The sequence below is a fragment of the Ambystoma mexicanum genome, chromosome 10, assembly GCF_040938575.1.
Source record: "Ambystoma mexicanum isolate Mex_15411 chromosome 10, UKY_AmexF1_1, whole genome shotgun sequence".
NCBI lineage: Eukaryota > Metazoa > Chordata > Amphibia > Caudata > Ambystomatidae > Ambystoma > Ambystoma mexicanum.
This window is the reverse complement of record NC_090932.1, coordinates 677624787-677649296: the sequence shown is the minus strand read 5'-3', so window position 1 is coordinate 677649296 and position 24510 is coordinate 677624787. Positions and strand designations below refer to the sequence as shown.

The 24510-nt window shown below is 42.1% G+C and overlaps 1 protein-coding gene across 2 annotated transcripts in view; it reads left to right on the top strand.

Annotated features, from left to right (window-relative positions):
- Positions 1–24510, top strand: part of TRPC1 (transient receptor potential cation channel subfamily C member 1) — a 489142-nt gene that overhangs the window by 8811 nt on the left and 455821 nt on the right. For both annotated transcript variants that reach the window (XM_069618262.1, XM_069618263.1), the window contains exon 2: positions 17970–18124. In XM_069618262.1, coding sequence (XP_069474363.1) covers positions 17970–18124 — 155 coding nt within the window. The remainder of the gene's footprint in view (positions 1–17969; positions 18125–24510) is intronic.

The window sequence follows — 24510 nt, the reverse complement described above, 5'->3', positions numbered from 1 at the left end:
TGGCACCAATATAATGTTGTAGCGAGACACCGGTTAGTCTCCTCACACAGGCTTCCTGATCATACGCAGCACTCACCTCTTACCCTGGGCCTCCAGGGTGTCCCACCTCTCTGCGTTTTCAAGAGCAGGCGGGGCCCATACATCATTCAGCAGGAGAACAATTCCGATACCATTGGGTCGCCTGATGTGGCGGACCCTTCAGCTCACTTCTCTGCATCGGTTATCGGGTCGCGGTCAGAGCCCTGCCGCGTCCTGCTATCGGTAGCCCCGCCTTCGGAGGCCGAGTCACCCAGGCCGCAGCGCGGGAGGTGACAACTGTCTTCGGATCCCAGGCACGTAGCTCAATGAAAACTTCCCGGATTGTGCTACATGCCTTCCCATGTCGGTGGGTAGTAATTTTGCAGCTGCTCAGCAGCGCCTCAGGGAGAGATGTTTCTTGACAGTCGGGAGGTGGGGCATGTAGGGTATTTTGTGGAGATTTGGGGCCTGACGGTATTTTATTACCGCCGAGAAATAACTTAGCAATAATCACTCTTTGTATTCAGATTTGGCCATGTGCAACAATAATACAATGGACATGCATTATTTCAGCACCCAGACCTGCATATTTGGTATACGTGGTTGGTGGTATTTTTGTGAGCATAATTCCCTTGTTTTATTTGTGGCCCCAATGTCCAGAATCCCTTATCTTCGCTTAGATTTTTCGTGTGATCACTAGAGAGACCTCAGACCTGCATTCTAGGGAAACCACAATTTCCAGGGATAGTGTTGGTGCGCCACCATGGGCAAACTCACTGACTTATTTACGACAGAGAGCTATATGTGGTAGTCTTGTGGTAATTTCCACTACCTTATATACGGTAGGGAGCTATGTTCAGAGAGTCTCTCTTCCCGTTGGCTCATGTACCTCCAACAAGTTATACTACAGTCACTCACAATTATTCATACTGATTCTGACATACACACATCTGTCTTAAAATGACCATTGCACTTTTTAAAAATCTCCCCACATCATTGGCATTGTAATGGTAAATAGAAAATAAACCACCCGTCTGTTTTCAAATATTTTCTGTATTATAAAATTTGCATTTAGGCATGATCTCATTTTTACAGCAATAAAAGGGAACAATCAAAGCATTTTCAATGACACACTGCAATTATAGTGGCGAAGAACAGAACTTAAATTGCAACATTAGCACTTGATAAAGACACGCACGGGACTTTCATTTTCCTAAACTGACTGCATACTTTCGTGCACACACACAGCTCCCCCAGTTAGGTAATTACCTTATCTGTTCAGATTCTTCTCTCTGTGAATGTGGCTCTCTTGGCGTAACTCCAATAAAAAGGAACGCTTGCCTTCTCAAGCCGGGGTCATTGCCTGGAATTCTCAGCTTTTTCAGATAGGACTGCCTCTGCCAGTGGAAAGGTAATTCTTTCAGCTTTCCCCAGTCTCGACTGCAGCAGGACACCCCCACAGCCAGGTCTTCTCCCCAGTAGTGCAGAAAGATGTCTGCCTGTCTTTTTCCCTGCTACTGCCCACTAAAACTTTCCTCTCAGCCCTCTTTATGACGTGTTCCAATGAAATCCATCATCTCTCATCCTCCTACTTTTCAACAATAGCTTCGCTTATACATTTGCAATTGTTGCAAATCTGACTTCCTCCTTCCTGCCGTTACTGTGCACAACAACACGGATAATCAGGCAGAGAAGAGAAAAATCTGCACACTCATTTAAATGGTTTTCAAAGTATGCCTAATTCTGCAGTAGAGAACACATTTTATTAGTGGGTTATATTAAAATAAGGTTTTATTAGTCAGGTTAATTGTTAATATGTTAGCTGTTAATTTTCAAATGTGTCTCTAGCAATATAGGCATTTCAGGTGAAAAATAGTGTGCATTTTTAAATGAACACGTGTGCTTTTAACTGTAAAATAGCTTTGCATCTTATATATTAAAATCGTTTTTTGACTGAATAGCCTGTCTTTCCTTGTTAATCTGCTAACCCATATAGCAATGCACCGCACCCTTGTGGTGGTGCTGCAAAAAAAAAAATGCTACTTGTGCAGTAGTGCTGTAATGCTACTTGTGCAGTAGTGCTGTAATGCTACTTGTGCTGTAACATGCCAAATATCCTTACATATACCCTCCTTTTGTTTTTAGAACTTGGCTATAATCCAAGCCAATTCCTAAAAACAACTTGTTCTATTTTTATTTTTACAATATAGCAATCCAACAAAATGAATATTCATGTGCATCAATGAAAATTTGCAATTAACATTTCATCTGAGTCCATCAGTTCATAAAATGTTCCACATTTGCCTTCTCAGTGGAAGTGGCATTACTTTAAGTTTAAATTTTCCAAGTCAATTAAAAACAATGAAATAAAACAACTAACTAAAACAAATAAGTAATATAACAAGTTAAAATAAATAATTAAAATAATAAATACGTGGAACTTCATATGCCGGAACTTTTGCTTTGTCTCTTTTGGTATGTCCCGACCAGCGATGTTATTCGGTTCATTCGAGTACTCTTTCATCTTGGCAATCTTGAATCCACAGTAGTCATCTCTTTTGGCATTCCGGTTATTTTGTCTTCACCTCCATCTGGAGGCAGGCATCTTTTGGTCTTCATCCAGGGGACTCCAGGACTCCATCGTCTCCCGTGGCCTCTGATCCCGGAACCTCCGACCAAATAATGTTAATTGTCTAAATCAAGATAGAAAATAAACAGATTAAGTACATAGCACAATACTCATTTCCACCTTTTGCCAAAAATAAAACATGCTTGGTAAAAATACTTCGTTTTTTTTTTTTTTTTTTCTGAAATTAAACACAAGTTAAAAGAAAACAAACACATATAAAACAGCATTCAATATTTAATACACTTTCTCTCTGCACACCAACCACGAGCTTCCGTTATATGTGCATTTATTTATTTATTTATTTATTTATTTATTTATATTATATATTTTCACATATATTACAGTGTTTATGTGCCATCATAACAATCAACTTTTTTTTAACTTCTTTGTCACTGCCTCCTGATCACCCCCATTTATTTTCTCAAGGGACTCTATCCGTTTCCACATGCTCAAGCTGCCTGATCTCATGTCTGGGATGGCATGGTTTGATTTGATTTACATGGACAAACTGCTCTATTGCTGTTTCACCTTCATTTTTCAAAATTTTATACACTACAGGAGAGACTTTATCTATAATTCGGAATGGCCCCTGCCAGGCTGCCAGAAATTTAGAATTTTTCTGTTTACTTTTTCCAAAATGAAACTTGTACACCTGATCCCCTACATTGTATTCCTTTACTGATGTCTTTTTGTCATAATATGACTTAGCACTGTCAGCAGCTCTTTCCAGATTTCTCTGCACAAAAGCAAATGCATGTTGTAAATGCCTCCTCAGTTCATCAATATATTCATGAACTGTGGATGCACTCACTAGAGTTTGCTCATGTGTTCTGTATAGTAGGTGTTGTGGTAACACCATTTTCCTACCTGTTAAGACCTCATGGGGGCTAACACCTGTTGCTTTGGCAGGAGTCGACCTGATTGCCATCAAAACCAATGGTAAACGCAAATCCCAGCTGGAACCTGCTTCTGCCACAAATTTCTTTAAAATGTCCACAACAGACCTATTGCTTCTTTCAACTGTACCTGAAGACGCCGCCCGATATGCGATATGTAGTTTCCTTTTTACACCTAGTATTTGCCATACCTTACTCATTAGAGTACTTGTGAAATGACTTCCTCTGTCTGACTCAATTCTTTGTGGCAACCCAAACCTTGAGAACACATGGTTCACCAGCAATGTGGCTGCTGTTTGCGCACTACAATCTGGTGCGGGAATGCACTCAATCCATTTTGACATCAAACATACCACACTCAAAATATAGCGGTGTCCCCTGCTCGACCTTTTTAAAGGACCTACATAGTCTATTTGCAAATCTGACCATGGGAGAGTTAGGCCTCTTTTCATCAATGGTGCTCTATGCATTGGTGAAGCAGGTTTAAATTGGGCGCATACTAGACATCCTCTAGTATATAATTCCACATCTTGGGACATATGTGGCCAGTAAGCATAATCTTTTAGTATTTCTAATGTCTTTTGTGAACCTCTATGGCCTGCAGTTATGGCATCGTGTGCATGGTGTAGCATTAGTCCTCTGAATGAAAGGGGTACTACCCACTGTATTTGCCCTGTTATGGACTCTCTAATCATGAGCCCATCCTGTAATCTAATTCGTGTTTTGTTCTTTAATAACACCCTCAACTCTTCTTTTCCCATACAATCATTTTCTGTTAAAGGATTTTTTTCAGGATCTATCAAATGATTATAATAGATTCCCAAAATTTGATCATTCTTTTGTGCCTCAATCAAATCTTGGTCTGGCGTGTCATGACTCCACTGCACCACCGGTTGATCTACCTCCTTTGGTGCTTTAGAACGTGTGACTGCATCAATTTGTATTTCACCCATTAAATAATCAATAGGTAGCAATTCTCCCATCACAGCCCCAATCTTAGCCAGATGGTCTGCCTTATCATTTCCCTCCTTATCCTCTCCTGGTGTTTTTAAATGCCCACGAATTTTTCTCCAGTATATTGTTAAATTATTTTCTGACACCAATTTGTCTATGGCTTGTATCATTTTTCCATGTTTAAGTGGCTTTTTGTTGTATGTAACCATGCCTCTTGCTTTCCAACCAGGCAAATACTCCACAAAGCTATTCCGTGCATAGTCAGAATCAGTCACCAGGACAATTTCACTGAACTTTTTATCAACTGCAGTAGCAATTGCTTTATAGATGGCTGCCAATTCCGCCACCTGACTGCTCCTATCTCCAATCCTCATCCCTATACTAGGAACGCCTTCACATTTCAACCAGACATTTCCTATTCCTGCCACTAATTGTTTATTACTGTCATTTTCAATGTGAAAAGCACAACCATCCACGTATACAGTTGGCAAATCCTTGCATGTTTTTTCATCAAAAGCTTTGTGTGGTGATTGTTCAAATTCCTGTAAACTAGCTTCCACATCCATTTCATTTGTTATTTGTTCAGCTGCACAGTCATGTAAGTCAGCTAACCCTTGAGCAATTGGGCTCTTTTTATTTTGTCCATATCTTACTTCTACGGGAAAACCTTGTAATGCCAGCGTCCATGAAGTGATTCTGGATTGCGCTAGATTGCCTGATCTAATTCTTTTACTTTCTAAAAATTGCAAAGGTTGATGATTTGTTTCAATAATCACCTTTTCTCCCTGAACAATGGGGCGAAAATGTTGTAGCGCCCACACAGTGGTTAATAGGGCCTTCTCACATTCATTAAATTTCATTTCAACTTGGGAAAATGCCTTACTTGCATATGCAATGGTTTTGTGATTCAAATCGTGTTTTTGTGATAACACTGCTGACATACAATGTTCAGAAAAGCCTATTTCTATAAAGAAATCCCTATCCTTTATGGGGTATGCTAAACATGGTGCCTTTACAAGACATTCCTTCAATCTAGCCACTGCATCAGATTGCTCTCTTTCCCATCTCCAGGGAGTATTTAGTTTAAGCAGTTTAGTCAATGGTTGAGTGATTTCTGCATAATTCTCAATGAACTTTCTGTTATAGCCTGTCATCCCTAATAAACTTTTTACTCCTTTCACATTTTTAGGATCTTTTAATCTTTGTATGGCCTCTATTTTCTTCCTTTGTGGATTTAGCCCATGTTCAGTCACTTCATGCCCTAGAAAGTTCACTTTTTTCTTGCACCATTGTGCTTTTTGCAAAGATACTTTGGCGCCTGCTTTCTGCAATTGGCCAAGCACATGTCTTATTTCATCAAAATGGCTTTTAAGGTTTTCATTTTTTATCAAGACATCATCCACATAAACTATTGTCCCTCTTTCCGCTGCATCCGGCATGGCCTTTCTCAAAAATATGCCAAATTCACTCCCACTATTGATGTACCCGAACGGAGCTCTAAGCCAGGCATATTGAGTCCTGTCAAATGTAAAGGAAAATAGGTGTTGTATCTCCTCTGCCAATGGCACACACCAATATCCAGATGTGAGATCTAACGTGGTAAATACATTTGAACCATGTATCTGAGCTAGGCCCTGATCAATGAATGGTAGTGGCCATCTAGATACTGGTACTCTTTTATTTAACTCTCTTAAGTCTGCACACAGCCGCCATTGACCATTTGGCTTTAACACACCTAAAATAGGCGTATTGGATGTGCTATGAATGGGCCTAATTATTCCCCGTGATTCCAAATTTTTAATAATCTCTGCCAATGATTCTAAACATGCCAGCGGTAGTCTATACTGGCGTACAAACACTGGATTTCTGCTACAACCTTCTGGTAGTGTGGCCACATGTAAATCAGTTAAACCACAATCATAAGCATCTTTTGCAAATACATCCTTGAACTCCATAAATATTTCCCTCAGATTGCGTCGATCCTCATCGCTGTTACATGCATCCGCTAAGGAGATCTGCTCTTCTACCATTCTGGAAAATTCTGGAAACTCTTCTGGTAAAGGAATCTCAGCGCTTTCCTCTAACTGTGTGGCTGTGTCTTTTTGTAGAGCTGCCACTTTCAAATATTTTGGCATATCAGCTTCCACTTCAATGGGCTGATTTCCTGTTTCATTTTCATTTAAATTAAATATTATGCAATCCTCTTGATGGCAGCACACTGTCTCATTTGAATCATAAGGATACACAGAATGAATTTTAAATATTCCTTTGGGCTGAGAGTCCAGGTGTTCTGGCAACTCGCCCTTGGCATCTACATATTTTTCAGGAATATTCCCAATCACCATGTTATTTAAATCTGCCGTATAATGTGATTTTTGTATGGCCATTCCTAATGGGGAGTTTTCCTCTAAATGAACGTCCTGACAACCTTTATTATTTACCATGATTTTTACAGATCCCTCACCAATGTCTACCAATGGAATGTATTCATAATCCAGGCCTTGCTGTTTTATGGATTCATTCAGGCATACAAATGCATCAGAGCCTTTCATCTGCTGTCCATTTTTGCATTTCAGTGTTATTGCAAACTGTTTTGTAAATGCAGGAACAATAGTATTTTTCCTCATCTGTAATTCGACTGCATAAGGAACTAGTTGTGCACAATGATAAGCCCTTCTTTTGTTTCCAAATTCAGGCGCCGGCCCACCTAGGCGTGACCATATTTTTTGATTAAGGAAATCTAACACCATACACATTCTGTGCATGATGTCATTGCCCATGTAAAATTCATTTTGTGCTCCACTCACTATCCATACATTATGGTAAATTGCTTTCTGCCCAATGCTAATTTTAAGCATGCATCTGCCTGTAATTCGGTTTTCAAAGTCTGGACTGTCCAACCCAGAAACATATTGGTTTTTAATCCTAAATTTCGGGATTTCTTCCCTCTCCATAATTTTTTGCAACAATTTCTCATTAATGAAACTCCTTTCATGTTCAAGCGCTAAAGTGGCTTTTATTGTTTTAAGATAATCATTTATACCAGCGTGAACCCATGGTTGCTCATCTTCCATGTGTATCTCTGCCAGAGTGGTAATGTGTTTTTCTGAATCTGTTTTAGGAACAATATTCTGTTTGCATGTATTCTCTTTTAAATAGAAACGTAATGTGTGTTCGTCTATGGCAGTCTGCCAATCTTTCCTTGGGTCCAAGTATATTTGTACAGGTAGTTTTTCATTGTCGCTCTGATCTTTGTCTTGACACCTTAATATAACAGTGACACTAGGTATGCAGCTATTCTGGAGATATACCTCCACAGCATCATTTGTTTTGGCAACGGTGTGACATTCTTTTATATTGCTGTTTTGTGATTTTAGTTTCTTAGGCCTCAATGGTTTTTTGGTTAAGGACCACAGCACTCCATTCACCCCATCTATGAGAGGAGACAATCTTTTCAGGCAATCTGTCCCCATCAGAAATGGAATTTCACAAATAGATGTGATCAATACCTCTTGTTTCATTCTGTGCTTTCCTATTTTTATGTCAACCTCAGTTACACCTATGATGGGCACCTCCTCCCCATTAAAGTTATGCACTGGGCCTTGATTTGCCTTCACTGTGATCTGACTCTGTGGAGGCCTCCCTTCATTGATACTCTTTACCAGCTCCTTGGACATAATTGTGGCCTGTGCGCCAGTGTCAATCATAGCAAAGGTGTGGCATTTTTCTTCTACAGTGATGGGTGCATAATATCTGTCCTCAACTTCCTCTAATACACATAAGAAATGTGAATTCTTACTGATTTCAGGGCTCACCTTTCTCAGGTCTTTTTCACTTTTGGCTAAGCACATTGGTAAATGAAAAGACATTTTTCCCTCCTTTTTACCCATTTCTGTGCGAGATATTTTATTCATTTCTCCATGTTCAGAGGTTTTTTGGAGTGTGGCCACCGTTCGCCCATCCATCTGGGTAACATCAGAGACCACATTACAACCTTCCAACTGAACATGTGTCACAACATCATTCAGCAATTTGTCATTTTTTAATTCTGTGCATTTGTGATCATTTAGTGTAATACCAGCCCTTTCAGCCTCTTCAAAAATATGTGGCTCAAAGAATTTTTCAGGTGATTGACTTGTACCCTCCTTGTGAGTATTTCCTTTTTCTGTCTGTGTTTGGTAATTGTTTTGCTTGCCCAGGGAAGGAGCTATGGCATCCCCACTTACTCCCTGTTCACTGGTATTCCCCATGCATGAGTCAATTTTCTTAAATCTGTCCCTTTGTTCTTTTGGAATTCCTAATGTTTCTTTTTCATTTGTGCAAACCTTTACTGTTTTATTTAGCTCTAAGTTAAACCGTACCTCTTTTTTAGAAGTATTTGCACTTTCTGTCACAATTTCATTTACTGGTACTTTCATTTTTAATCCATTAGACATCTCAGAGTCGTTATGCAAAATTATATCAGAGCAATCTGTCATTTTGACACTGCAGTTATCATGAGTACTTAGTCACTTTTCGGAAGCCCCCCGGTCATTGCTATGGCCATCAGCCCCCTCTTTGGAAGGTTGTTTTTGCGCTGTATAGAGCTTTCCTATTTGCTCAGCTAACATTTTCACTTGGGCCTCAAGGCATTGGAACCTTTCCACCTCTCTAGGATCCTCTTTCTGTGGCCTAGGTCGATATTGGTTGTTTTCCCCCTGATTGGATCTATTCTGATACCTCTCAGGTGATTGATACCGGTTGGGATGGTTTCTGAACTCTTGATTCATTTGTGGAGGGGAGCGGGTTGCACCCATCCTTTGATTATAATCCCCTGGTGGGGAATCATTGTACTGGCGTGGACTGTAGTTCACGTTTTGCCTCATGTCCTGTCTCTCAGATTGTGGGTACTGGCCCCTATGTTGATTTCCATTATCAGTAAATCGATCCACATATCGGGGCCTATCCTGATTACCATATATCATGGTGCTGGGATCAAATCTGCTCTGTGTCCCCAATGACTGGTAGGGACCATCATTTCTTTGATCTTGATTTTGTCTCTGGTTATTGTTCATACCTGCCATATCAGACCGGTATCTTACCCGGGGTCTATCTCCTAAATATCTAGGGCTGATGTAGCTCTCTCTATTACTAGGATCATGTGATTGGAACATTGGTACAGTAAATGGCGATCTTTGTTGATTACCCCTTTGTTCAGGTGTCACATTATTTTTACCTTGGCTTTGAGCAGACTCAAGGGACATTTTGGCTGACCTGATTTCCATTACTGTGGCTGAGGGTTCTTTAGATTTAGGCCTGGTATCTTTCATTTTATCACTTTCTCTACCCTGACAATAGAGTACCTCATATAGCTTGGTGCTTTGATGTACAATCCATTCAAGGGACTTGTCACGGTCAAATTCACGGACCAATTGGGATATGATGTCTTTCTGTAGCCCATAGAAGTATGCGGTTTTAAACTCATTGGAATTTGAGTCAAAAGATACATCAAAGCGAGAGAATGCTCTTTTTAAGTCTTGTAAAAATTGGCGAGGTGATGTATTAGGTCCAGCAGTAATAGTGTACGCAACTTTCTTTGCCTCCTGCAATGACTGAAAAGGAGAAAAATGGCGCCTAATTTCTTTTTCAAACTCCAGCCATGTCATATTCTGCTGTTCATTTAATCCCCTTATGATGCTGGCCGTCGGGGCATCTAAAGTTAAATGAAAATATTGTCTGTACTGTTCCTTAGGTATCTGGAGCGCTTTAAAAATGTCATGCACCGCTTCTAAGTGATCCTCAATGCAGCATTCACCTCCCTTTTTAAATGGTTTGATCAGGGCTTTAATGGATTTCATTATTTTTATGGGGCTACTTGTTGCAATGCATGGAATTGCACTATTTTGTGATTCAATCCTGTTTTCAGGTGTATGAGATTGGTGGCTGCCCCCAATGGGAGTATCAAATCCCCCAAGGGCGCTGCAACCAAGTTCAGTCACCGGCCCAGTCACTGGGGCACTAGCTCTTTGGGCAGAGCTAGAATTCACCTCCACTCCATTGAATGTGGTACCCTGCCGCCTCTCCTGTGACCTGGGAATGCACATTTGCTGTTCTAAGTCCTTACACTTTTTAAGGAGTCTGTTGGCTTCATCATGCAAATAATTATTTTCATCACTCATTTTATTAATTGCCTCCTGCATATCGCACATTTGCATTTGGCATTCATTGAACTCTTTATTTCTCTTGTCTCTTTCTTGAATCATTTTAATCATTTCTTGTTCTACACTCTGGAGATCACCTTCTTTTTCGCAATGTTCTTTTTGTAAAATCTGCATTTCTGAAACAACCTCATCTTTATCCTGCCTAATGTGATCCACTAAGGCTTTTAAGTGTGTCAATTCTTGCTCACTATCTTCAAATTGTTTCTTGCTTTTGGATAACTGAGTATCAAAGTCTCTGCATTTTAATTGCATGTCTTTTTGGCATACATCCAATTCTGCTCTCAACATTTCCTGATTTTTACTTGCCCCATCTAATTCAGTCTTTAACCTGTTAATTAGCTGAGTATCATTCTCTTGCATTCGCAGTGACTTGTTTAAAATAAACCATATTTTGCCGCATAGCCGTATTAAACAGTCTTTCTCTGCACTTTTATCGGCTGCATTCAATAATCTTGTAAGGCAGACCTGAATTATGCTGCCTTCTGCAAAAATATTGTCTAGTTTTTCTTTCTGCACCTCACCCTGAATGCGGTTACTCCATTCTAAGGTACTGTTCGAAGACCAATTCCCATGTGCAAATAACTTTGCCTCTAAATATTGCACTAGATCTGAGAATGTGGTTTCCCTTTGTGACATTCTGAAATTCGTTTTTAGTGGCACACTGCTATTATAAAATGGGTTCCCTTTAATGTGCAAATGGCAGTGTGAGACACGCTTGCCACGCCCAGTAGGTACTCTATGATCACTTTCCCGGCCTGCAACGCACCATAAATATGTAGGGTATTTTGTGGAGATTTGGGGCCTGACGGTATTTTATTACCGCCGAGAAATAACTTAGCAATAATCACTCTTTGTATTCAGATTTGGCCATGTGCAACAATAATACAATGGACATGCATTATTTCAGCACCCAGACCTGCATATTTGGTATACGTGGTTGGTGGTATTTTTGTGAGCATAATTCCCTTGTTTTATTTGTGGCCCCAATGTCCAGAATCCCTTATCTTCGCTTAGATTTTTCGTGTGATCACTAGAGAGACCTCAGACCTGCATTCTAGGGAAACCACAATTTCCAGGGATAGTGTTGGTGCGCCACCATGGGCAAACTCACTGACTTATTTACGACAGAGAGCTATATGTGGTAGTCTTGTGGTAATTTCCACTACCTTATATACGGTAGGGAGCTATGTTCAGAGAGTCTCTCTTCCCGTTGGCTCATGTACCTCCAACAAGTTATACTACAGTCACTCACAATTATTCATACTGATTCTGACATACACACATCTGTCTTAAAATGACCATTGCACTTTTTAAAAATCTCCCCACATCATTGGCATTGTAATGGTAAATAGAAAATAAACCACCCGTCTGTTTTCAAATATTTTCTGTATTATAAAATTTGCATTTAGGCATGATCTCATTTTTACAGCAATAAAAGGGAACAATCAAAGCATTTTCAATGACACACTGCAATTATAGTGGCGAAGAACAGAACTTAAATTGCAACATTAGCACTTGATAAAGACACGCACGGGACTTTCATTTTCCTAAACTGACTGCATACTTTCGTGCACACACACAGCTCCCCCAGTTAGGTAATTACCTTATCTGTTCAGATTCTTCTCTCTGTGAATGTGGCTCTCTTGGCGTAACTCCAATAAAAAGGAACGCTTGCCTTCTCAAGCCGGGGTCATTGCCTGGAATTCTCAGCTTTTTCAGATAGGACTGCCTCTGCCAGTGGAAAGGTAATTCTTTCAGCTTTCCCCAGTCTCGACTGCAGCAGGACACCCCCACAGCCAGGTCTTCTCCCCAGTAGTGCAGAAAGATGTCTGCCTGTCTTTTTCCCTGCTACTGCCCACTAAAACTTTCCTCTCAGCCCTCTTTATGACGTGTTCCAATGAAATCCATCATCTCTCATCCTCCTACTTTTCAACAATAGCTTCGCTTATACATTTGCAATTGTTGCAAATCTGACTTCCTCCTTCCTGCCGTTACTGTGCACAACAACACGGATAATCAGGCAGAGAAGAGAAAAATCTGCACACTCATTTAAATGGTTTTCAAAGTATGCCTAATTCTGCAGTAGAGAACACATTTTATTAGTGGGTTATATTAAAATAAGGTTTTATTAGTCAGGTTAATTGTTAATATGTTAGCTGTTAATTTTCAAATGTGTCTCTAGCAATATAGGCATTTCAGGTGAAAAATAGTGTGCATTTTTAAATGAACACGTGTGCTTTTAACTGTAAAATAGCTTTGCATCTTATATATTAAAATCGTTTTTTGACTGAATAGCCTGTCTTTCCTTGTTAATCTGCTAACCCATATAGCAATGCACCGCACCCTTGTGGTGGTGCTGCAAAAAAAAAAATGCTACTTGTGCAGTAGTGCTGTAATGCTACTTGTGCAGTAGTGCTGTAATGCTACTTGTGCTGTAACATGCCAAATATCCTTACAGGCAACTGCGAGGGATTTACACCAAGCCACGATAGTCATTCATAAGAAAGTGAACCCCTCTGAGAGCTGCAGCACATACAGACCCATCTCGCTACTAAATGGGGAGACCAAAATATTAGCAAAGGTGTTGACCAATCGGCTCCTAGGAGTGTTGGATAGGTTGATCCACAGTGACCAGTGTGGCTTTCTGCTGGCAAGAGCCACTCGAATAAACCTTCCGCAGGGTGCAGAATGCCTTGGGCATGGCTGCCGCCCTGGAAGGGAACGCACACCCTTTTTGCCCTTGACTCAAGAAAAAGCTTTTGATGCAGTTTCCTTGGGGTTATTGTGTGCAGGGCGTTTTGGACCTAATTTTTAGAGCTGAGTGAAATTGCTGTACGAGGGACCCACAGCGAGAGCCTGAGAGAATGGGGTATTGTCTAGAGAGTTTCAGCTGCAGAGGGGCACCAGACAGGGGTGCCTGCTTCCACTCCCCAGCCCCCTACTGTTCCCATTAGCGGTGGAACCTCTGGCTGCCAAGATCCGGGGTGGGGGGACCCCAGAATTAAGGGTTTTAGATGGGCAGCGACAAGGGAAGACCAGGTATCCCTTTACACAAGCAACCTATTAATATACCTGGGTGAACGGCTCGGTGGTGATGGAGCTGATCGGGGAATTCGGGGATTGCAGAGATTGCGGGTCAACTGGGACAAATCTGATCTGCTGCCGGTGAAAAGAGGGATAGAGGCTGTGCCATTGTGGTACACCCTAACGCTGGCACAGGGTTACGTATCTGGGAATCATTATTTGCATGGATGAACATACCTTCCTCCAGAATAACCTAGACCCGGTCTTGGTGAGGGCCAAGGCTGAGGCCCAGCACTGGAACTCCTTCCCAGTGTCCACTGCTGGGGCACGCAAACTTGTTCAAAATGCTGACACTCCCTAGTTTGCTCTATGTCCTGCAGAACACTCCCTTGAAGATCCCACCAAGGATTTTCCGAGTCATCAAGGCAGTGCAGAGGGACATGATCTGGGGTAAAATGACCCTGAGAATCACACTGTCTACCCTGGTTAGGTTGGTGTGGGAGAGGGGGCTGGGGCTCCCGGAGGTCAGGAAATACTACTGGGAATCTCAACTAGTGGCTGTGAACAAATGGGTGTACGACGGGCAGGGACCCTCTCATATACTGCTGGAAAAACATACAATGAGGAACTACCCGCAGGCACTGTTGCTAAACGGGCACGCACGATCAGCCGCTTTGTCGCTGCACCATTGAGGCATGGGCCGCAGCCCTCATTCGGGTGGGGTGGTGACGATGGAGGCATATATCTGGAGGAGCCGCAACATCCCTGAAGTAAGGAAGAACGGACACCAAACCAGATGGGTCGCAGCAGGGGTGCAACAAATGAAGCGCATATAGAGCGCAAACACTTCGCCCCATTCTGCCACCTACAAGCTTTTCATGGACTGGGCGACAACGATCGCTTCACATACACATGCCTGCAACATGCCATGAGGGTAGGGAGGAGTGCGATCTACCCGAGTGATCCCCATTGGAGGCCAACCTGCTAGATGGGAAGCTTCCCGGAAAGGTAGTTGCAACACTCTACCAAGTAATTTAATAATGTTTTTACCCCATAAGAAGGACTATTGGGATAGGGACCTGAGGACATTGACAATGAGGACTGGGTAGGGGTATTGGGAACAACAAGGGAGGCCTGGAGTATCTAGCCAATTGCGGCTTGTCAAGTTCCAAATATTACACAAGGTAAATCACACCAGGTCCTGGCTCCACAAAATGGGAATGGCAACGGACCCCAACTGCCTAAGATGTGGATCTGAGGAGAACACTTTCTTTCACGCCATATGGGCCTGTCCAAGGATACAGTGGTTCTGGGGAGTGGTGCAGGAAACAGTGGTGGGGTTATGGGGAAAGCAGTGCTGGATTTCCCACGGTTTTGTTTTCTGCATTTATGGGGGCACACAAACTTTTCACGTAAGAAATTATGCCTGCTTAAAACAGTGCTGATGGTGGCCAAGAGAGTCATAGCCGCAGGCTGGGGAAGCACAGCAACCCCAGAGGTCTTTGTATGGCTAGAAGGAATGAACCACTATTGTGGCCTGGAATTGCAGGTTTACAGAGACAGGGGCTGCCCCCAGAAACACAGGCAAATATGGGGGGTTGGCAGGAGGTAAATGTGGGCGGGCTTTAGAGGGGTGTACAGAGGAAGGGGGTGATGGACAGTGGGGAAGAGTGGTTCCTCTGGAAGGATGGGAGAACTGTGTTTTTCAAGGTAGGGAGGTTATGACAGGGGTGCAGCGGAGGACAGATAGCATCTGTACGGTGGGAATGGATTGCTGGGGTACTTCTGGAGGTTGTTCTGTACCTTTTTGTTTTGTGTTTGAAAACTCAATACAAATTGTTTGTTTATTAAAAGAAAGTCAAGCAATTCTAGAACCTGCAGCCTCAGGGATGGCAGTTTGAGAGCTCAGCACCTGCGCCCTGCATCCTTCTCCTATATACATTCATGATGGCTGATATCAATCTTTCTGAAACAACCCAACTAGCAAAGAGACCGACAGGTGAGAGACATTACTGAGAGTGAGAGAAGAGAGGACAACCTGCTGTAACTTTTAACCAAGGTGACTGCTAACATTGCAGAGATCAAATCAAAGCTATTTGCTTGAGAGGAGAGATATGTTGAAATGTCTACCAAGGTTGCCTCTGTGGAAAGTCATTTGAACTCAGTGGGTGATGAAACCAGGAGAATGGCTGAGCAAATAAGGGATCAACAAATACAAAATGAGAAGCTAACACTTAAGTACTCTGAACAGGCGAATTTCTCAAGAAGAAATGGCATCCTTATTGCAGGATTTCCAGAGAAGATTGAAAGGGGCTGTCCTGTGGATTTTCTGGGGAAGGCTTTAATTAAACTGCTCAACCTGGACCCAAAATTGCCTTTGGAGATGGATAGGGCTCATAGGTCCTTGAGACCAAAACATGTGCTTGGACAGAGACCAAGACATTGTTTCCTACAAGATAGCTGTGAAATAAGTGACCTTGCATGCGGGAAGAGGGGTCCTAAAATAATGATTTTGGGGGATTTGAGCAGAGAATACTTGACTGCCATTGGACATTTTTTCTGTAGTCCTTTGGGACTTAGAGTTCTAGGCGAAGAAGTAAAATTTTAGTACTTAGGGGTCATTATGATTATTTGTCTTGTGTGGTACAGTGTCTGGTTCCCTTTTCTTCTCACCTATTCTCTACATGTGTTGTGTGCTTATCACCTGGTCTAGTGCCTAATCTATATAACTAGAGTGGGTTGTCTCTTTTGGACATTGTACTGATGTTGTGCAGGTACAAGGGATTTTTAATGGTATGTTAGAATGTCTGCCCCCCCCCACCCAACACTATTTGTTGTGTCTGTCTTTGATATTGAACCTACACAATAAGGGTGCCTTGTAGGTTTTGATCTTCCAGGCTATCATATAATCATCAACAAAAGGTGACCAAGGCCACCATTTCAACCACCATATTTGTTCAGAAACTCAATTCTATAGAGTTTAGTTTTATTAATGTATCAAAATTAAATAATTCTATAAGCAGGTGTACACACGTTGAAGAATAAATACAGTCACTAATACGCATATCAACATAAATCAAACATCGACATCAATTGATTCAAAACACAAGAAAATTATATACATCAATCCAAAAGCAAAAAACAAACCAATTAATATATGAAAATATAGCAAACCCCTGACACATATGGGGACTCCTAGATACTACTACTCCTTTTTGTGACCTGCCCTTAATTTCCAGTGTCTTGATTTCTTCATATAGTCGACACGTATTTTGGCTGTTCTATGAGCAATTATAATGCTGCAATTACACACGGCTTTCACCAGGCAAGTACCAATATTTCAAAGACCACCAGATGTGCTCCTGTGTATTTCGTGTAGCTATAATACAAACATACACCTTTTATGTTAGAGCGTGTACATGTGTGTGTGATATATAACTCAAAAAAGGCATCACATTTTGTCACAAATTATTCTATCTCCACAATCATTTTACCTGAGGGCTACATACCTTCTGTGTGTAGCCCCTCAATAGTTGAACCTGTGTTGCCAACTCTGGTGGCGCTCACGTCTCATTTATGACGTCCACCTATGGAAAAATGTATATGTGTGTGGAAAGACATTACAACTACATACACTCCTTGTTGCCAATGCATACTGCTGCATTTATAAACGGTGTCCCAGGATAGTGTACCCACATTGAAGTAGATGGGCGAGGGGAGCCCTCAAAGACATTTACTGTTTTATACACACATAGTATTAAAATTAGTAGTCTATTATGTGCTCCAGTACATGGGTGACCTTGTGTAACACAATACACATATGTATTTCTCAGTATATCATTGTGGTGTATGTTTATATGGATAGGTGTGTTGACTAATTGTATCTTTTATGTCAGCTTGCTATCCTGTCTTCCGATTTAAGCCTTGCTGCTTTGCCACTTTACATCCCTTTAAGAGAGTTTTGGCTTTCTTTTTGGCTGGGTACTTTAGCCCACCCCTCGGGGTAGTGGTTGTACAGCCCCTAATAACAGGGGATTGAAAAAAACTGCCTTAACACTTCCTTACATTTTAGATCTGTAAGTAATTTGCTACAGTATCTAACAGTTTGGGTATTAACATGTATGTAAGTTCATGGACCATTTGATAATATGTATACTTTTACAATGAAGTATAAATTAAATGCACTGTATTACTGGTTCTAACTAAGATAACTGAATGTTAATGCATATTTTTATGTGTGCTATTTAGGTGACTATTACATGGTTAAAAAGCTCTTGGAGGAGAACTGCGCAGGTGAAATGAACATAAATTCAGTTGATGTGCTTGGGAGAAATGCCATCACCATAGCCATCGAGAATGAAAACTTGGATATTCTGCAGGTCCTCTTAGACTATGGCTGCCAGGTACCAGATTCAAATAGCTGCCATTGTTGTTATTGTACTTTATTCCAATGCATGTTCAGCAAATACAAATGTACCTTTTTGATTTGATGCATTCTTTATTGCTCACTATTTACATTGTGTGCTATGGTGGAACAACAGAACATGTGGCATAGAAGAAGTGTTTTCAGGGGTATTTATTTTCTTGTCAGGATGGGAAATGGGATAAATGCCTCTAAGCTTTTATTAAAGAAATGAGGGTTGGGGAAAACCTTACTATCACTAATAATAAGAGGGGATTCCCCGCCTCAAATAATAACGTAAGGAGTCTGTCAGGATGTCCAAAGAAAACATCCACCTTTTTGTGTCAAAACATATTTCCAACCCTTGCACTAGGAACTCTAACTAAGGGGAATGGTCATCTTCTTGCCTCAGAAGAATGCCTTTCTTCTAAGCGTGAGATTAAAAGTTATTTTCCCTCTCGTGAAACAAAGTTCAAAATGGTGCAAAAACAAACTTTCAGAAAGATGTGTAACCTTGAGATAAAAACGTTGTTGTGTTGCACAATGCTCAGAGAATGTCTCACTTCTCTTGGATTTACAGTGTTCCTGAACACCAGGGGGTATGACTCCCTTCGCCCAGTCTCTCTTTTGCTTCTTCAAAGTGCCAAGTGAATGCCTCCCTTCTCTTGACTTGGTATAGTGGGTTCCATGCGATAATATCCACGCAAAAATGTCGCCATCCAAGAATGGTGCCTTTTTTTTGTGGCGATTATGGGACATGCATCGCCCGCCACCATTTACCCCAAATATTGTCCCCATAAATAATGTCGCCTATGCTGTTTACCGGCGACTATATGTATAGCAACATTATTTATGGGGATAATATTTCCTAATGACGTATAGAGTTCATAGACACCAAGTGTATGCCTCCTTTCCCCTGGTTTCTCTTCAGCTTCTCTCACAGCCAACCTAGTTCACTAATCTTCCATGTACTGTAACTATGAAGATTTCCAATTATCTGACTTAGCCTTTCCGACTTATATTTCTTTTTCTGATATGCTTGGTATACTCACTTGCCAAGTATTATAGAATGGTTTTGGAGATGTCAACGTGCTCTCGCCTCTGTCGGAGTCCAAGACTCTCTGTTCAGGGTTCTGCTCACCCTTCCAGGCTCTCCACCACCTTCTTGGGGCCTGTGCACCTCCCCGACAACCAGCGTACCTTTTCTCTGGGTCTGCAGTGGTTTCGGGTCTTCCCAGGGGCCTGCGTTCTGTGTTGGCTCCGCATTCAAAATCCTCTTCTGAGGAACACATTTCCCTCTAGCGTTTTCCAGTGTACTGGGATGCCAGGAGCTTTTTCCAGGTTTGTTGAGCAGTCCTTCCGCTTCGGACCCGCGCTGCTTCTTCTCACTCCCGCCTCAGCGTCTCGGTCTGCCTTCTTCCTTCTCTCAGGACTATGCTTGCTTTTGTGGTTCCTCCAGGGAGGACTCCACACCATTCTGAGTCCCTCTTCTACTTTTATACTCGTATGTATTTCAGATTATGCACATTGACTAGACCGCGCTGTTTGGAACTGTGCGGTATTCTGCATTACTCTGCGCTTCTTTTTAGTCTCACTTTTCAAGTTACAATGCTCACATGGGTAATACTTAATTCTTCCTCGTCTCACTGTAAGGTAGGGAGTCCGTTTATTCTACCTTAGCATAATATATGGAGGGAGGGAGGGACTGGGTTGCCTTGAATAGGGTAAGAAGGTAAGGGAGTGACTAAAGAGGTATTTGTGTACTGCGTTCTCCCGGTAAAATCATTCCTTGTCCCATAAGGGATTTCCCCTCCAATTTCATACTCCCATGGTGCACCGCCCCCAGGTGGACTATTGGACTGTGACAGCACTGCCCTGGCCCCACTGGAAGGGTCCCCACCTATGGGAGAAGAGATGAGATCCAAGGATTCGTCACAGGCCCTAGATTACAAATGTAGGGTACAGTGTTGGTGGGGCAGTGTAGAGCCATTTTTAATATTGGCTCACGCAGATGGGACATGTGAATTTCACGCTCCCATTTATACAGTACCACCCCCTCATTTCAGGGCAAAGAACGGACAGTGAGGTAGTCAAAAATTGAAAAATCTGAATCGCACTTTTATCAGTCCATACACGCATTGATGCTTGATTCAAACAGTTTTTTTTTTACACAAATATATTTTATTCTAAAAGATACTAGGCATTCCAAACATTTCTACTCTCTATTGGCTTCAGTCTAAGTATCAACAAGTGCTTCATATACAACATTTCAACATACAGCAAGTGTGTTTAAAACTTTTGATTTTCTCCTGTTTCCAGACAAGCATGGTATCGGAGAAAAGCCATTTAATGCCATTTATCCCTACATATTCAACTGAACTCCCCTATACACGTGAGGTAGTGAACGTTTTGGCTATGTGTGCCCTATACATGTAGACTATGCTCAGCATAAATTGGATCCTATAGGTTTAAATTCGAAATTGTTCTCAGTGATGTAGTTATCCTGCTCTGAACCCACATGCATATTGTGTTCTGAATGCACATGAGCGCAGCTTTATCTAAACATGTATAAGTTACGTTCACTATATGTGAGAAATCTGAGGGTGTCTTCACTTTACCCAAAATATCCTTCCCCCATGTGGCCAGGGAAAGGCCCTTGCTCTTGTATCCTGACCCTGGGGATGGATATGTGAGGGAGGATCACCTGGGAGGAGGAGACTTTGGGGAGTGGGGGATGAGGCACCCTTGGGCGAGACACAGTATCCCCCATTTTCCTTTCATCAGGAATTAAATGTCCCCCACGCTTTCATGGTTTATGTCCAATCCGTGCCCTATTGTGTTAGAAAACCATCTCCCAATGTATACCACTATGGTACTGAGACGAGGAAGAGACCACAGAGGAACTTACATTCATCCTTTATTAAGACATGCACACACACCACTTTGGTACTGGGACAAGGTAGAGGGATGCAGAGTACCAAGACCGTTGTGAACTCAATGTGAATGGTCTGCACCTGAAGCCAAAGGGGCGGTATATATGGCCTGCTCAGTTGAGGCTGATGAAAGGAGAAGGAGAGTAGGTGCTTGCAGACAGAGAAGCCGGAGGTGTAAGCAGGGAGACAAGTGTCTGAAGCGCTGAGGTGCTGCAGAGCCGGTGCAGTAAAAGCAAAGTGTGGCTGGTGTTGTCAGATGGTCTCGAGTAGCCGGGATAGGCTGTCGACCTCCTGGAGTCAAGAGGACTCTTGCTCCGGTAACCCAAATTGTCAGAGGCACAGGGCAAGGGGCTTGCTGAGCTGGGAACAGCTGCAGCAGTGAAGGACTGACCAAAGCGGAGAAGGGCACACGAAGACAGCGTACCCAGTGAGTCAAGTGAGGCTAAGTGACTCTGGATGCTGTGGTGCGGGCCGTGTGGTGAAGGAAGGGCGGAGCCCTCGCGAGTGATTGAGTGAGCGAGCGAAGCAGAGGCAATGTGATTGCTAGTACAGGAAATATAAAACACTGATGGTTAGCGACTGCGATAACGTGATGAAAGGAGCAGTTTGTGAATATCGAACTGTAGCAAAATTGGGAAGGCTGCAGAGAGAGTCAGTAAAGCAGTAAACTTGAAAACTTGAAATTGAATGAGAAGCCTGTGAGCAGGGTGCAAATTACCAGCAGAAGAGTGAACTGGGAATTTGCAGTTACTTTGTGTTAGATATGATAGAGCTACAATGTTGAATACCGAACCAAAGGAAAGTAATGATAGAGTGAATGCCACGCGAGTGGAAAGCAGAGAAAAGCGTTCGCTGATACAAAGGAACTGTAAATCATAGAAACTGAAGAAAGCAAGTATTGGTAATGAATTTAAAGAACTGTGAATTATACAAGTTGAGAGAAAGCAAACATTGGCAAGAGCCATAAGGAAAAGAGGAACTGTACAAGTTGCAAGTTGAAACCGAGACAACACTATGAGAAAACCTGATAATCTAACTAATCTAAGTGAATGGTGGCAAAACAAGTGTTTAAAAAAAACTGTGAGAATCTAAGACCAAGATTGAATGACTAAGTCAATTTCAACCAATCCCTATGTGAGATGTGACAGTGTGACATTGGAATTATAACTTTAACATCCTTTCCCGTGGACCTAATTGGTTGGCACAGTCTTACCTTTTCCACCAGTGTGAACTGTTCATCGCCAGTCTACTTTGCAACTCGTCATTGGAGACATGCTTGCTTCTCCTTCCTCTCTCATTTCATCTGCCCTACCTCTGACCTTATGTGCTGGGGCTTAGCTGTTTGCAAAACTTCACTCTCTTACAGTGATATGAATGTATCTATACATATGTACCTAGGTGACTTGTGATTCCATAAATTGGCTCTTATTACTACTATATATGTGCTGTGAGGGTTGTTCACGAGCTTCCATAAAAATCACTACTTACTATTAAATCCTACTTCATGTGTAACAATATTTAGCAGGATTTCTTTCTTAGCAATTGGAGCTCTGTTGGTGCAAATTATCCTACAGAGGGCAGTGTTGCACAATGATCATTCTGTCTTGACACGCATATCCTTTACTGCTCATTCTTTGATTCTTACCAACTTGTGACCTTTACTATGATACTTTTTGATGTACTGCCTAGGGACATAAATTGTAATCTCATTTGAATACAGGCTTGGGAACTCCGCTAAGCCGATGTGATTTGACCAATCAGTGTGCAGTGTTCTGTCCTTTAGCTCCGGGGTCTGATATCTTTCTCTTTTGCTCTTTCATGACCTCACTACTGCAACTCAGGCCTGGGAAGTTGTTCGCCCCCCCCCCCCCCCTTGCCTTAACCAACCACTGCTCTGCATTAAGTCTTCTGCCCTGGGAAGTTGCAACTTGGGATGTGTACCTCTGTTTGCAAGGGTCTAGCTAATGTTTTCTGCTGAGGGGTGAATATTTTCATGCTTGTGAGTTGGCTAACTAGAGCTCGAGGCCTACATGTATTGTTTATTCAGTTAGTGTAAGGGGGTATCATTATGAATACTCTTATGTGTTTCTCTAACTAATGTTAAATGCTGCTGTATCTATTATGGACAGATGGTTATGTTCAAATGTACAATGTATGCATTATAGCTCACTGAAGCATGGCTACTAGTGCTTTGTTGGGCCTTGTAAGGAAGGCATGGTATCAAACAGTGAAGACAGACGCAAGTGATCAGTTCAAGTGTGTTTATTGAACTTCAATGGGTTGGTTGGTAAAATGCCTATCTAAACCTAAATCCAAAGATGGGAACAAGATAGGATCATCAAATAATAATGCAGTCCTAGTGCAGTCTGTCAAAATAAAAGAGCCTATACTAATAAACCTATTGCCAATCCTTACTTCTAAATGCAAAATGGTGTGGGATTACCATGTGTCCAAGAAATGATATGTCAAGATAGTTGAGCAGTTGGCTTCCCTATGTTTTCAGCATGGGGCAAAGTGGCAAGTGCAGGCTTTGCAAACACTCTGGCTTCTTGGCCACGGGGTAACGGTTCAACACATAGGCACCAGGGTCTTCCGCTAAAGTCTCTCTTGCAATAACGCTCTCTTATTGCAGCGGGCCTGATGTAATAAACAAAACACAAAAGTTCCTTTCCTTTGTCAGGGTTTTCACTTTCACAAGTTCAAGGCTGGTCTCCCTCGTTCAGGCCCGGACCACAGGTCCCCCTCGTCCGGGCTCAGACCCCTTTTCTACAATGTTCACAATTTGGTCTCCCTTGTTCAGGCTCAGACCATGGATCCCCCTCGCCTGGGCAAGGATCCCTTTTGATACGGGCTCAGATCCCTTTTTGATACGAGAATCAAAGACTTTTGAATGTGCAGTGTGTTTTGCTTAAACCGTCGCATGACCACTTCGATTCACTTCACACAATTTACACTTCACATCAATCTTCTACTTTCGTTTCTTTTGTTAGGATACCATACAGAGACCTTCGACTGAGCACATCATTCACAGTACCAGACTACTCTGACAAAGGTATTGTATCTTTCCTTCTAATGTTCAGATATTCGCCAGCAATTTCAGCTTCACTCGCGTCTTTCATCATATGCGTTTAACAATGTTCGTTCCATTGCTCATTTGACAATGTTTCCGCTTGCAACCTTCACTTCAACACAGACCGGTCTGGCATCGATCTTCTCAACTCACTGGCTGTGTTATTCTCTTTCGCTTCTTTGTTCTTAGAGCCAAGGGCGATACCGCAGCGTCTGCTGCTCCCCCCGCCTTGGTCAGTTACGCGAGAGGACCCTCGATATCTCTGACACACAATGCAGGATTCTTCAGCCTGGTTTCCTGGTCTTATGTTTTCTGCTTTGAAGCTTTCTTGAAAGTAACGGCTTCCTGACACAAATGTCAAGGGTGTTGCCCCTCTCACAAACC